The following is a 14,906-nucleotide window of genomic DNA, read 5'->3' as shown; positions in this document are numbered from 1 at the left end:
AAACCCCAGTGACCTCTGCTGCTGCTGAGTCAACTTCATGAAGACATTTACTCGCTTCCTATCTCCCTCTCACCTCTAACCATCTCTCCATTTCATTCTCAATCTGTCTCCTTCCCATCTATCACCTCTGATCACTAATCCTCTTTCCTCCTCTTCCTCTACCCCTCGAGAGGGATAGAAAGTTCACCAGTTCAAACTATCATAAATGAAGAATCAAAGCAGAAGCTCCATACAATATTGATATAATAACTTAGTTATGACCATCTTAAATTATTTAACAATTTCTGTGTTTGTGGCACAATTGAAATAAACTATTACCTGTAGGCCTGTAGTTTGCTGAAATAATTGCTGGCCACAGCATGTGGACCGGAGTCATGAATATGATTGACTGTTGGTGTACGAACACCCAAAAACCCTGAGTGTAATTTGAAAAGCCTCAAATCAGGGCTGCAGATACATGGAAACATCACCACCTACAAGTTCCCCTCCAAGTCACTCACCATCTTGACTTGGAAATATATCGCCATTCCTTCACTGCCACTGGGTCAAAATCCTGAAACTCCCTCCCTATCAGCACTCTAAATGTACCCACATCACAGACTGCAGTGGGTCAACAAGGTGGCTAATCACCACCATCTCTAGGGCAATTAGGGATGGGCAATAAATGCAGGTCTCACCAGCAATGCCTATAGCCTACGAATGAACAAATAATTTTTCAAAATTTGAAGAAAACAGCAGCAAAGATCAAAACCAGGAACAATCTACTGACCATGCTTGGTGGATCTATGTGGGGAGCTGCTGGATCTCAGCACTAGCCCTATCAGACTCTGCAGCAGAGTACTGTGCACTGTCTGGCAAAGGACATCTCACATGCACACATCTTGCTGAGACTCAATTGAACACAACAAAGTGCTGGAATGCTGGAACCCTCCGCTCAGCTCCTCTCCCAGCTTCCTGTCCTCACAAACATCACTCCCCCACATATCCCTGACTGACCATAACCCACAAGCTGCTTGAAATCCTCCATTTATCCACTCCATGATGGCCTGTTCAACTCACCAACCGCCCACCTTTCATCTCAGTGCCTATGTGGAGCACCTTCCTGAGCAAGATTTTCAAGCGGACATCCTTTAGATCAAGGAATGGGAAACACAGGAAGTCACAAACAAATTCCTTGTGAGTAATCCCATCTGTCGAATGGCTTTGAACTACCCCGGTGAGAGTGCTCCTTGGTAAATAAGTGTTCAGGACAGGCCAAGGCCCCAGTGCAGACAACCTCCATGGCTGGGGCTTCAGTACAAACCCCTATGCACTTGTGGAAAATCACAAACAATGCTGCATATTCCCGAGGTGTATCCCCTCTACAGACGAATCACCTTAAATTCAGCAAATGGGGAGCCTATCATTTGGCTTCAGGAATTTGCATTCACAAAATGAAACAAAAAACAGGAACCCAGGCACAAGACAACACTGACACCCACAGCTCCAACTAGTTACCACTTTAAATCAAATCAAACTTTCAGGCTGCCAGTTTACAGGGAGAAAGCATTCTGTGCACAGCCTTGGGACATAACCTCTTAGAAACTGAATCTAATACAACAGAAATATTGTAAGGTATTGTCAGCAGCAGTTTAGTTAACACTCTCGTCTGTGAATCAGAAAGTTGTGGGAACAAGTCTCACTCCTCAATCTTGAGCACAAAGGGAATGCCTCTACTTTCTCAGAAGACTAAGGAAATTTGGCATGTCAGCTACGACTCTCACCAACTTTTACAGATGCACCATAGAAAGCATTCTTTCTGGTTGTATCATAGCTTGGTATGGCTTGTGCTCTGCCCAAGACTGCAAGAAACTACAAAAGGTTGTGAATGTAGTCCAATCCATCACGCAAACCAGCCTCCCATCCATTGACTCTTTTTACACTTCCCACTGCCTCGGCAAAGCAGCAGCATAATTAAGGACCCTTCCACCCCGGACACTCTCTCTTCCACCTTCTTCCATCGGGAAAGAGATACAGAAGTCTGAGGTCACGTACCAACTGACTCAAGAACAGCTTCTTCCCTGCTGCCATCAGACATTGGAATGGACATACCTTGCATTAAGTTGATCTTTCTCTACACCCTAGCTATGACTGTAACACTACATTCTCTCTCATTTCCTTCTCTATGAACGGTATGCTTTGTCTGTATAACACGCAAGAAACAATACTTTTCACTGTATATTGTCACGCGACAATAAAAATCAAATCAAATGAGGCTGATATTCCAGTGCAGTACGAGGGAGTGCTGCAATGTCAGAGGTACCATTTTTCAGATGAGTTAAACCAAGTCCCTGTCAGTCTTTTCAGGTGAATATAAAAGATCCCATAACGCTACGTTGTAGAAGAGCATGGGAGTTATCATTGATGTCCTGGTCAACATAGATCCCACAATCAACGTTACAAAACAGATTATCTGGTCACTGTCACATTGCTGTTCATTGGTGCTTGCTGTGCACAATTTCGCAACAGTGACCACATTTTAAAAAGCATTTCATTGGCTGTAAAGTACTTTTCAATACATGGAGTTCATGGAAGTCGATATAAAAATGCAAGTTTTTCTTTCTTAAAGGAACGTTCTGCTTCCAGTGAACTGGAACTTCTAAACCCAATGATGGAGAAAGTATCCCAAACCACAGTGACATTGACCAATATATTGTGTACAAGACTCTTACTGTAGGCTCCTGAGTGTTTCAGTGAATACTGACAAATCAGGTAGTTTGGGTGAAGCTTAAAAAAATCAATTTATTGTGAGTTACAAATCTATACAGGAGATTGGTAAAACAACAGACAAACAACAACACAATATTTAACTTTCACCAATCTTTGAATCAACCAAAATAACAAGGCATTTGAAAATGACTCAATATATTTTCCAGAACAGGAAATTAATCTTGGAAGAGTGTAAAGCGAACATATCACACCATTATTACATCGAGGTATGATGCGCTGATGGAACTCAGGTCTGTAGGGATTCATCCCCACTCCCTCACCATACTCAGGATAGTAGTCCTCCAGACAAGAGAGTACAAATACCTATCACCTGAAGAGGATCTGTCTATAATTCACATCACTAACCCATGCCCACTCCTGAGAACTGAGGCTGAGACTCCAGGGAATGAGTGCTGTGCTGCTAGATCAGAAGCTGAAGTCTTTCTAACTACTGAGTATCGGATTGCCTTCTTGGTCAGAGTGAGAGTCAGTGAGTGACTTGTACCTGACGCTGCACTGAGAGGATGCTGAGATTATACAGGAGCTTCGATACATATTGATGTCTTCTTTTGGTGATGTTTGGTGATCTGGTCAAAGGCTAAATTGACCTTCTTGAAACGATTGGACTGATGGTGGGAGAAGTTGGAGACAGACATTGCTTTGGAAGGACAGCTTTCCTGTGTGAGCACTGGAGGGTAAACAACACCAACAACTCTCTGTCTAAGGGAAGCAGATGAGCCGACTGCAAGTCCATGTGGAGATGTCTGTGTTTGGCGAGAGGGAGTAGGTGGAACAATCCTGACACACATCACACTGGAAGGGTTTGTCTCCCATGTGGGTTGACTGATGTTCCAGGACGTCAACAATTGTGTCAAGATTGTATTAGAGAACTCACACTGATAGGTTTTCTCCCCTGTGCAAGCGTGCTGCTGGAGTAGGAGATACACTAACTGTGTGAAAGACTTGTGACAGACATTGCACCTGAATGGCTTCTCACCTCTGTGGATCTGCTAGTGCTTCAGGAGATCAGTGGAGTGGGCGAAAGCACACCTGAAGAGTTTCTCCACATGTGAATCCTATGGTGTCCCAGGAGGTCCAAAAACATCAGAAAAGCTTTATCACAAATATCACACCTGAAGGGTTTCTCCAATGTGAATATGTTGGTGTTTACGAAGGGTCGATAACTGTAAGAACGATTTGTCACACACCTCACATGTGAATGGTTTCTCTCCTGTGTGAATACGTTGATGTACACGGAGATTCGATGAGATTGAGAACGATTTATCACACACTTCGCACGTGAATGGCTTCTCCTTTGTGTGAATTCTCTGGTGTCTCAGGAGGGTCCAAGACGTCACAAAACCTTTATCACAAACCTCACACCTGAAGGGTTTCTCCCCAGTGTGAACCATCTGGTGTCTCCGGAGACTGGTATACATCATAAAAGCTTTATCACAAACCATACACTTGAAGGGTTTCTCCCCTGTGTGGACCCTCTGGTGAATCAGGAATGTTGAAGATGTCACAAAAGCTTTATTGCAAACTTCACACTTGAAGGGTTTCTCCCCTGTGTGGATCCTCTGGTGCGTCAGGAGATCTGAAGAGTTGGCGAAAGCCATCTCACACTCCTCGCACCTGAATGGTTTCTCCCCTGTGTGAATCCTCTGGTGTCTCTGGAGGGTCGAAGACTTTACAAAAGCTTTATCACAAACCTTGCAAGTGAATGCCTTCTCCCCTGTGTGAATGCGTTTGTGTTCACGGAGGGCAGATGACCATGAGAATGATTTGTCACACACCTTGCACGTGAACGGTTTCTCCCCTGTGTGAATGCGTCGGTGTGCACGGAGTGTCGATGAATCGGAGAATGATTTGTCACACACTTCACACGTGAACGGTTTCTCCCCAGTATGAAAACGCTGGTGGACACGAAGGTACGATGAATGGGAGAACGATTTGTTACACACCTTGCACGTAAATGGCTTTTCCCCAGTGTGAATGCGTTGGTGTGTGCGGAGGCTTGATGACCGTGAGAATGATTTGTTACAGACTTCACATGTGAACGGTTTCTCTCCTGTGTGAATTCTCTGGTGCATCAGAAGGTTTGAAGACTTCACAAAACTTTTACCACAAATCTTGCATGTGAATGCTTTCTTTCCTGTGTGAATGGGCTGCTGATGCGTTAGGCCTGAAGATTGGGGACAGCCCTTGGAACACACCTCATACTTGAACAGTTTCTCCGCAGTGTGAACATAAAGGTGATTCAGGACCATCGATGACTGTGTGATGAATGGTTTCTCTCCCATGTTGTCCTTATGTTAACAGTTGTACAACAGATGTTTGTAAGTTAAGAGATTATATGAGCCTGTGGAACTTTCTTCACACACCTCACAATTGAACAGACTCTCATCTGGAGGAATGATTCAACAGATCATGAGGGTTGATGAATGATTGAAACTCTCACCTGGAAACCACTCATTTCTTTCGAGCCTCATCCTGACCGATCATCAACAGTCCAACCTTTGGAAACGTTGGTTCTGATGGAAGGTTCCACACTACGGAACAATTTCAGATCTGATGATATGCCAAAGCTCCTCTGATTTGACAGATTTCCAGATGACGGTTTCACTGTCCAACCTTCTCTGTGTTGAGCAATGCTGTGAAGGAACTGGATGTCTTCCCACAGTTGTGCAGTTGTTCTGTGGGCGATGGTCAGGATCTATCTGTGATGTCTATCCTCTCTATTCTCTGGTGTATTGGTGTAATCCTTCTGTAAAACAGGAAAAGGAAACATGATTTCCTCCAACTACCTCTCCTTTGGTGAAGGGACTGACTCCTCAGTTAGAGACTGTTCCAGTGATTGCCAGTCTGCTATTCCCCTATGTGGGAATCATATGCAAGTCTTTTCTTTTTCCTCACTTGACTGTCACCCACACTCTGTTTCCAGCAGTGACACTGGATAGTGACCAGGACCAGGTAACGTGGCTACTTTCTTTCCTCTTCCCAGAACATCATCTTCCCAGGCATCATGAGGGCAACAGAAAAGACAGTCGGGTAGTCGGGCTATCAATTCACTCTGAGCTCAAGTCATGCAGACAAAGACCAGTTTTACTTTGAGAGTATGTGTTTAATATAAAAAAACTCAGGAGAAATGTTAATTCAATGGAGTTTTTAAAATTTGTTTTCTAAAATTATTTGAAGAAAATACATTGGGCAGAGAGTGCTAGAAGTTTCAGAAAATATTGCTTCAGTGTAGGTGACTGAAGGGTTCTGATTTATCCTGGGAAATTAGATACACTGCACTCATTCAGACTGCACATCCCAAATTCAGCTATCAGACCCAGCACCGGGCAAAACTATCAAATCCAAACCCAGGCTTCTGGGAAAGGCCAAGGCCTTCAGGTAAAATCTTTAAAGAAGGCATTAAAAGACATTTCAATCAATGTGTCTCCAATTTATGGCAGCAGGATAGCTATGGTGATGGATTAGCAATCCAGAGATTGAGAGTTCAAATCCACCCACGAAAAGAATAGAATTACAGTGCAGAAACAGGCTACTCAGCCCAATTGGTCCATGCTGATGTTTATGCTTCACACGAGCCTCCTCTCACCCCTCTTCACCTCACCCTATCAGCATATCCTTCTGTTCCTTTCTCCCTCAGGTGCTTATCTAGTTTCTAAAGGCATCTATGTTATTCGCCTCAACCACTCCATGTTGTGGAACTGAATTTAATACATGTTGGAATTTGTGGATTTGAATCAAAATAAAAACATGAAAATTTTCAGGTTGTCATGAAAACCAAATTATTGTTCTTCAAGGAAGGGAATCTGCTTCAACTGTCTGGTCTGCATGTGACTCCAGTGGCACACAACATGGTTAATCTGAACTGCCCCCTCAAGTCACCCAGCAAACAATGAGAAACAATCACTCCAAAGTCCAATAATAAGAGGAAAATCAGATAGAGCTGGACAATCCTGACATTGTGTTTGAATAAGACTAAGGTGATCTCAGCCCAGTGAAATCTGTAAAGTCTTTCTTACCAAGGTCTGAGGAGAAGTCCCCAAGTGGAGAGCTGAACCATAGACCGGTCAAGAAGCAGTGATACTCACTGAATCATATCAATCTGGAAAATTCACATACTCCTCCCTCATCATCCCTGGGAATGCCCCATCTCACTGACAGATGGGAAAGTCCTCAATATTGACTCCATGGAGTCTCATGGTTTCAGGTCAAACAAGTTTTAAAAAAACTAAGAAGCTAACAAAGAAAGTTTAAACAGGTTGGGTCTGTACTACTTGGAGCTCAGAAGAATTAGATGTAATATGATTTTAACATACAAGATTCTTTGGGAGTTAAACAGAGTAAATGTAGAGAGGATGTTTCCACTCATTGAAGAAAGTAGGACCAGAGGCCATAGTTGCAGAATAAGGCACTGCCCATTTAAGATAGAATCATAGAAACCCTACAGTGTAGAAAGAGGCCATTCGGCCCATCGAGTCTACACCGACCACAATCCCACCCAGGCCCTACCCCTGTATCCCTACATATTTACCCGCTAACCCCTCTAACCTACCCATCTCAAGACACGAAGGGGCAATTTTAGCACGGTCAATCAACCTAACCCGCACATCTTTGGACTGTGGGAGGAAACTGGAGCACCCGGAGGAAACCCACGCAGACACGAGGAGAATGTGCAAACTCCACACAGACAGTGACCCAAGCCGGGAATCGAACCCAGGTCCCTGGAGCTGTGAAGCAGCAGTGCTAACCACTGTGCTACCATGCCACCCCAAATTAGATTTGAGGAAGAATTGTTTTCTCTCAAATGCTTCAGGAATCTGTGGAGACCGAGTCATTAAAATTTTCAAGGCTGAGATTGATTGGTTTTAATGAGTAGCGGAATTAAGGGTACTGAGATAATGAAGGAAAGTGGACTGAGTGTTAGATCAGCCATCTTATTAAATGGCAAAGCAGGCTCAAAGGCCTATTCTGTTCCTATTTCTTATGGTCTTAACTGAAGAATGAGTACTTCATCTTATTTAATCACCTCTATTGAAGTAAACTAAGGTCAAATCCCAAAACTGGAGCTGGGCATCCTTGTCCACAACTCGCTGAAGGCTAACATGTAGGTGCAACAAGCTTTTAGAAAGGCTAATGAAATGTTAGCCTTTACTGCGAGAGAATTTGAGTTAGGGACAGTGAGATCTTGCTTTAACTGGATAGGAGCTCGGTTAGGCCATACTGCATGCAGTTTTGGACACCTTATCTCAGAAAAAATATTATTGCCGTGGAGGGAGTGCAATGAAGGTTCAGCAGATTTGTTCTGGGGGTGGCAGGACTGACTTTATGAAGTGAGATTGGGCAAACTGGGCCTCTACTCTCTGGAGTTTCGAAGAATGAGAGGTGTTATCTCATTGAAATCTACAACATACTGAAAGGAATAGACAGGGTATATGCAGGTAAGATCCCTTGGCTGGGTAGTCAAGAAGTCAGGGTGCACATTTTCAAAATAAACGGGGATGCCATTTATGACAGAGATGAGAAGAAATTTCTTTGCATCGAGGGTTGCAAATCTTTGGAATTCTCTACCCCAGAGGGCTGTGGAACCTGTCATTGAGTATGTTTAAAGCAGAGATTAACAGATTTCTGTTTAACAGTAATGTAGAGGGTCATGGGAATAATGGGTGTAAAAGGCTTTGAGGTATTTAATCAGTCATGATTGTCTTGAATGGCGGAGCGGGCTCAATGGGTTGAATGGCCTATTCCTGTTGCTAACTGGGTGTCCATGAGGTGCAGTGAGCCATCATCAGCAGCAGGATTGTACTCCACCACAATCTCACAGCCTTTATTCCATAATTATCATCAAACCAGTAGATGGACATGTCTGGAGCAGCACTGGATAAACTTTAGAGTCCGAGTGAACCTAGTGAAGGTTATCATTGAATCTGCCTCCACTGCCCTATCAGACAGTGCATTCCAAATCCTAATTACATGTTGTGTAAAAACATTTTTACACTGGAAACATTTGGGTCAATCCCTTTTGTACCCTCTCAAAAAATTCAGGGGTGGAGGGTGTTGGACGTCATTGAGAGATTTGAAGATAGGAAAAATCCAGATCCCAACACACAGACAGAACTGACCATTTACAGACCACAGGATAATAACCAGCTCACACACAGAGCTCAACAATAGGAAATCAATAAGAATCCTCAGACACTGTCCCTCCCAGATAATTACACCTCACCTTCTCATTTTCAGTAATGATCCATCAATAAAACTCAGCCTGTAAATCAGAAGGGAAATGCTTCCAATAAACACAATCAATATCCAACACACAGCTCCAATCAAACAGCTCAGCACAAAGCACCGCGTAAACAGGTCTCTCAGCTGGATCTTCTCACACAGCATAAGGGGCATTTCCACACCTGATTCCCCACAGGATAGTCAGACTGCCTGAACATTAGTGTGGAGATTATGCAATGTAATTATTATAAATTCTGCTCCTTCACTCACCATCTCCTCACTTGGTTTTCAGTCCCTACAGGAAGTGAAGCAGCTGTGAAAGGGGAAGAGGAGAGAATGGGCAGAGTGGGTGGGCTCTCTGATTGACGTCTCTCACAGCCAATCCTAATATTTCTGGAGTAACAGGAGTTTCCTGAAGTTTGGGAAACTGACCGGTGAAACGGAGGCGACTTTGAGCAGCAGATCAGGTGGGGATTTAAACTTGTCATTGTCCCATCTGAATAGAACCTCACTTATTGCAGCTGCTGTCTCAGTTCCCCTGGTAAATGTTTGACAGAGATTTCTAGTGTGGGAATAGCATTCTTCAACCTCGGAGGCTTTCAAACTGACAATATCAGTGTGGGATGGAAAGCCTCGGATGAGTGATTCGGAGGTGCTCAGGGCAGAAGCTGTGCTTGGGGAATTCCTCTTGCTTGGGAACTAATAGTGAGTTGGAGACTCACTCCGAAGTCCCCAATGCTGAGGAAACAAAATAAGAGACATTTCATCGTGGGATCTCAGCAGGAACGTTTGTGTGTGTGTGTGTGTTCGCGGCAGGGAATCGTCAACTGGTGAGAGAGGAGGTGGACTATTACCTGACCTGTTGAACATTTCAGCATTTTTTGATTTGATTCTAGTTTTGAAAGCACAGAAACAGACCATCTGCTTTCTACTTTGCTTAAGTCCACATGAGCTTTCTCCCTACCTACTTTCTCTCTCAGTATCATAGAATCCCACAGTGCAGGAGGAGGCCATTCAGCCCATCGAGTCTGCACTGACCACAATCCCACCCAGGCCCCATCCCCACAACCCCATGTATTTACCCTAGCTCGTCCCTCCCTGACACTAAATGGGTAATTTAGCATTTAGCCTCAACCTAACCTGCACATCTTTGGACTGTGAGAGGAAACCGGAGCACCTGGAGGAAACCCACGCAGACGCAGGGAGAGTGTGCAAACTCCACACAGACAATGACCCAAGCAGGGAATCGAACCCGGATCCCTGGTGCTGTGAGGGAGCAGTGCTAACCACTGTGCCACCGTGCTGCCCTAATGCTCTCACAGTGTCTCTTGCCAATACAAGATGGTCATTGATACCCGTCTGCACACATATGGGTCTGCGATTGCACAGAAATCCAATGATGTCTCCCTGCTGTGCCAGCCTGCCGGTACCCTCTACACATATGTCAATGATATCACCATGCACATTCACCACCTTCCTGATTGTTGTAAATACTCTATTGTTTACTTAGTACCATCAGTTTCTGACACTGTTTTTCTGTTTCTCTCTAAAATGTTACATATTAATAAATATATTAATTTTAATTTGTTCATAATAGTTTGAGGGTGTGACATTTACTGCTTTTAAAATGAGACAGGGGAAAGTCAGACGCAGCTCAGGTAGTGGTCTCTGGGGCATTGTAAAGTCATTAATGATAGGTCCATCCTATGAAGCACCGATTGAAGTGGTCTTGTGGTGCAGTGGACCCCTACCACTAAGTCAGAGGCTCTGGGTTCGAGACCCACCAAAGACTTGATGCCCAGAGAATGTGCATTCATATAGCGTCCAAACAGGTTGAGTATCAACCTGGAAAATTCTTCCAACACACCAATGGTTGGCAATAAGAGCGGGAGAGAGTCCTGGTCAGCTATGCTTATTGCGGAGTGGTGCCCCTCAAGTTATAAGCCTCTGGTGATAGGGTAACGACTTATTCCATTTCGCAAGAGGCTTTGCTTCCAGAAACTGTCCTTTTGTTGAAAGCAGTCAAAACAAAATGCCACAAAGAAAATGTCGATTTGATTGTAACCAATCTTTTTTAAAGTTTATTTATTAGTGTTACAAGTAGTCTTACATTAACACTGCAATGAAATTACTGTGAAAATCACCTAGTCGCCACACTCTGGCACCTGTTCGGGTACACTGAGGGAGAATTTAGCATTGCCAATGCACTTACCCAGCATATCTTTTGGACTGTGGGTGGAAACCGGAGCACCCGGAGGAAACCCATGCAGACACGGGGAGAATGTGCAGACAGTGACCTATGCCAGGAGTTGAACCTGAGTCCCTGGTGCTGTGAAGCAGCAGTACGAACCACTGTTCCACCGTGCTGCCCAGTGAAAATTTTACAGGATATTAATACTATTCTGAGTAATAGATGCTGGAGGTAGGCAAGCTAAGTAGAATGAGAGCTGCTATACAACACATCAGACTGAAAGAAGCAGCAATGAAAGCTCGATATGTGAATGATTCTGCCACAATTCTTGTCACATTGAAGTTGTAGCCGGGGCACAGGTTAGAAACTTGAGGTTTAAGAGGCATTTTCACAGTTCAGAACATGAATCTTCAAAACATGAATGGGGCAGCATGATAGCACAGTGGTTTGCACTGCTGCCTGACAGCTCCAGGGACCTGGGTTCAATTCCCGACTCAGGTCACTGTGTGGAGTTTGCACATTCTCCCCGTGTCTGCGTGGGTTTCCTCTGGTGTCCGGTTTCCTCCCACAGTCCAAAGATGTGCAGGTTAGCTTGATTGGCCATGCTAAATTGCCCCTTAGTGTCCAGGATGTATAGGTTAGGGGGATTAGCAGGTAAATATGTGGGGTTTCAGGGATAGGGCCTGAGTGGGGTTGTTGTCGGTGCAGACTCGATGGGCCAAATGGCCTCCTTCTGCACTGTCGGATTTCTATGATAAATCTCTTGTGGTGAACAATCCCTTTCCCTCATCCACAAAATCTCACCTCTGATGAACAAATGTCTGACTTCCTCCAAGACCAAACTCACAGCCCAAGGCCCGAGTCTGACTCTGGCCCCAACCTGGAAAACTCACTCCCTCTCAATCAGTGAAAGGCACTCTGGCCAAACTCCTTCAACTGAGAATTAAACAATGCTGTCTAAAACACAGCTGTGATTATTTAAGCAGCACCATCTTTGTTCCTGGCTGCTGCCTAATCCATCATTGGTGGCACATTGGTTAGCAGTGCTGCCTCACAGCGCCAGGGACCCCGGTTCAATTCCAGCCTTGGGTGACTGTCTGTCTGGTGTTTGCACGTTCTCCCCGTGTCTGCATGGATTTCCTCCAGGTCTCCGGTTTCCTCCCACAGTCCAGCTTAGGTTGATTGGCCATGATAAATTGCCCCTTAGTGTCAGGGGGACTAGCAGGGTAAATACATGGGGTTACTGGGATAGGGCCTGGGTAGGATTGTTGTTGGTGCAGGCTCAATGGGCTGAATGGCCTCCTTCTGCACTGTAGGGATTCTATGTGGTAATGGAATAAAACACTAAAATTGTGTTGGCAAAAAATACAGCCTTTAATTGCATCCCATCAGCACAGAGACAGACCCTTCAGCCCATCTGCTTTCTACCAGTGTTTATGCATCACATGAGCTTTTCCCCTCCCTATTTTATCTCACCCTATCAGCACTTACTTCTTATCAGCAGATCTACTACCTGGCTTCCTATCAAGTACATCGAACCTATTTGCCTCAACTATTCCTTGTGGGAGCAAGTTTCACATTCTCTTGGGAAAGCAGTTTCTTCTGAAATACTCATTGGATTTATAGAATCATGGAATCTCAAAAGTAAAGTTTATTTATCAGTCACAAATAGGCTTATATTAACACTGCAATGAAGTTACCGTGAAAATCCCGAGTCGCTGCAATCCAGCGCCTGTCCCGGTACACTGAGGGAGAATTTAGCATGGCAATGCACCTAATCAGCTTATCTTACGAACTGTAGGAGGAAATCGTAGCACCCGGAGGAAATGCACGCAGACAAGGGGAGAACATGCAGACTCCGTGCAGACAGTGACCCAAGCTGGGAATCAAACCCGGGTCCCTGGCGCTGTGAGGCAGCAGTGCTAACCACTGTGCCGCCGTGTCACTCTATAATTTATCATTGATCTTCTTATATTTCTGGATCTAGCTTTGGACTCCTCAACCCAAGTAGAAACATCTTCTCTCCTTTTCCCCTAAATTCATTTCATAATTAACCATTTCAAAGATTTCTCTGATGTCTCCCCTCACCCTTTTCTTTTCTGGAGAAAAGAGAGCTGGCCTGTTCAATATTATCCTTCTCAATGTTTTTTTTGTACCTTCTCCAGTTCCTGTCTGTCCTTTTTCAATATGTTGGTCTGAACGATGTACAGCTCTCCAAGTGTGGTCTAAACAAGGTTCTAAACAAGTTCAATCACTTCTCTGCTTTTCAATTCTTTTCCTCCAAAATTAGACCCCGATGTTAATATTTGACATCTTTTATAAGATATCCTTGTTGAGCTGTCTTGTCACTTTTAATGATTAATGAACATGTAGTTCTGTCCTTACACAACTTGTAATAAGATCTTTTCCTCCCTAACCTCTCCAATTGAAATAATTTGTCCACATGAAGTCATGAAGACAAATTTTGTTATCTTGAAAGCCCCATCAAATCAGCCCATAGTCTACACTTCTCTAAAGTGCACACAGTCAGTTCTTGAAATGTGGCGTGCCGCAGGGACCGGTACTGGGGCCTCAACTATTTACCATTTATATAGACGATCTGGAGGAGGGGACTGAGTGTCAGGTAACAAAGTTTGCAGACGACACAAAGATAAGTGGAAAAGTGAATCGTGTGGAGGGTGTAGAAGGTCTGCAGAGAGATTTGGACAGGCTGAGTGAGTGGGCGAGGATCTGGCAGATGGAGTATAACGTTAACAAATGCGAGGTTATTCACTTTGGAAGAAATAATAGCAAATTGGATTATTATCTAAATGGAAAGAAATTACACCATGCTGCTGTGCAAAGGGACCTGGGGGTCTTTGTGCATGAGACGCAAAAACCCAGTCTGCAGGTGCAACAGGTGATCAAGAAGGCAAATGGGATGTTGGCCTATATCGCAAGGGGGATAGAATATAAAAGCAGAGATGTCTTGCTGCATCTGTACAGGGCATTGGTGAGGCCGCAGCTGGAATACTGTGTGCAGTATTGGTCCCCTTATTTGCGGAAGGATATATTGGCCTTGGAGGGAGTGCAGAGAAGGTTCACCAGGTTGATACCAGAGATGAGGGGGTGTTGATTATGAGGAGAGACTGAGCAGATTGGGTTTGTACTCGTTGGAATTTAGAAGGCTGAGGGGGGATCTTATAGAGACCTATAAGATAATGAAGGGGCTGGATAGGGTAGAGGTGGAGAGATTCTTTCCACTTAGAAAGGAAGCTAGAACTAGAGGGCACAGCCTCAAAATAAAGGAGAGTCAGTTTAGGACAGAGTTGAGGAGGAACTTCTTCTCTCAGAGGGTGGTGAATCTCTGGAATTCTCTGCCCACTGAAGTGGTGGAGGCTACCTCGTTGAATATGTTTAAATCACGGATAGATGGATTCCTGATCGGTAAGGGAATTAGGGGTTATCGGGATCAGGCGGGTAAGTGGAACTGATCCACTTCAGATCAGCCATGATCTTATTGAATGGCGGGGCAGGCTCGAGGGGCTAGATGGCCTACTCCTGCTCCTATTTCTTATGTTCTTATGTTCTCATGAAATCCAATGGGTCAAAATCCTGTGAATGCTGGAAATCCTCAGGTCAGGAAACATCTGTGGAGAGAGAAACAACCTCTCTGCAACCTTTGATATGGCCGACCACACTATCCTATACTAGTGGGCAGCATAGTGGTACAGTGGTTCGGACTGCT

At 44.4% G+C, this 14,906-nt stretch overlaps 1 protein-coding gene across 1 annotated transcript in view; it reads right to left on the bottom strand.

Annotated features, from left to right (window-relative positions):
- The window catches only part of LOC144497075 (uncharacterized), a 257,791-nt gene extending 248,504 nt beyond the window's left edge, over nt 1-9,287 (bottom strand). Inside the window, exons 1-2 of the mRNA XM_078217818.1 lie at nt 9,259-9,287; nt 3,957-5,515 (exon numbers count right to left, since the gene is read on the bottom strand). Coding sequence (XP_078073944.1) covers nt 3,957-5,051 — 1,095 coding nt within the window. The 5' untranslated portion in view covers nt 5,052-5,515; nt 9,259-9,287. The remainder of the gene's footprint in view (nt 1-3,956; nt 5,516-9,258) is intronic.
- Nucleotides 9,288-14,906: the final 5,619 nt, after the last annotated feature.

The sequence above is a fragment of the Mustelus asterias genome, chromosome 8, assembly GCF_964213995.1.
Source record: "Mustelus asterias chromosome 8, sMusAst1.hap1.1, whole genome shotgun sequence".
Taxonomy (NCBI): domain Eukaryota; kingdom Metazoa; phylum Chordata; class Chondrichthyes; order Carcharhiniformes; family Triakidae; genus Mustelus; species Mustelus asterias.
This window is presented reverse-complemented; position numbering and strand designations above follow the sequence as displayed.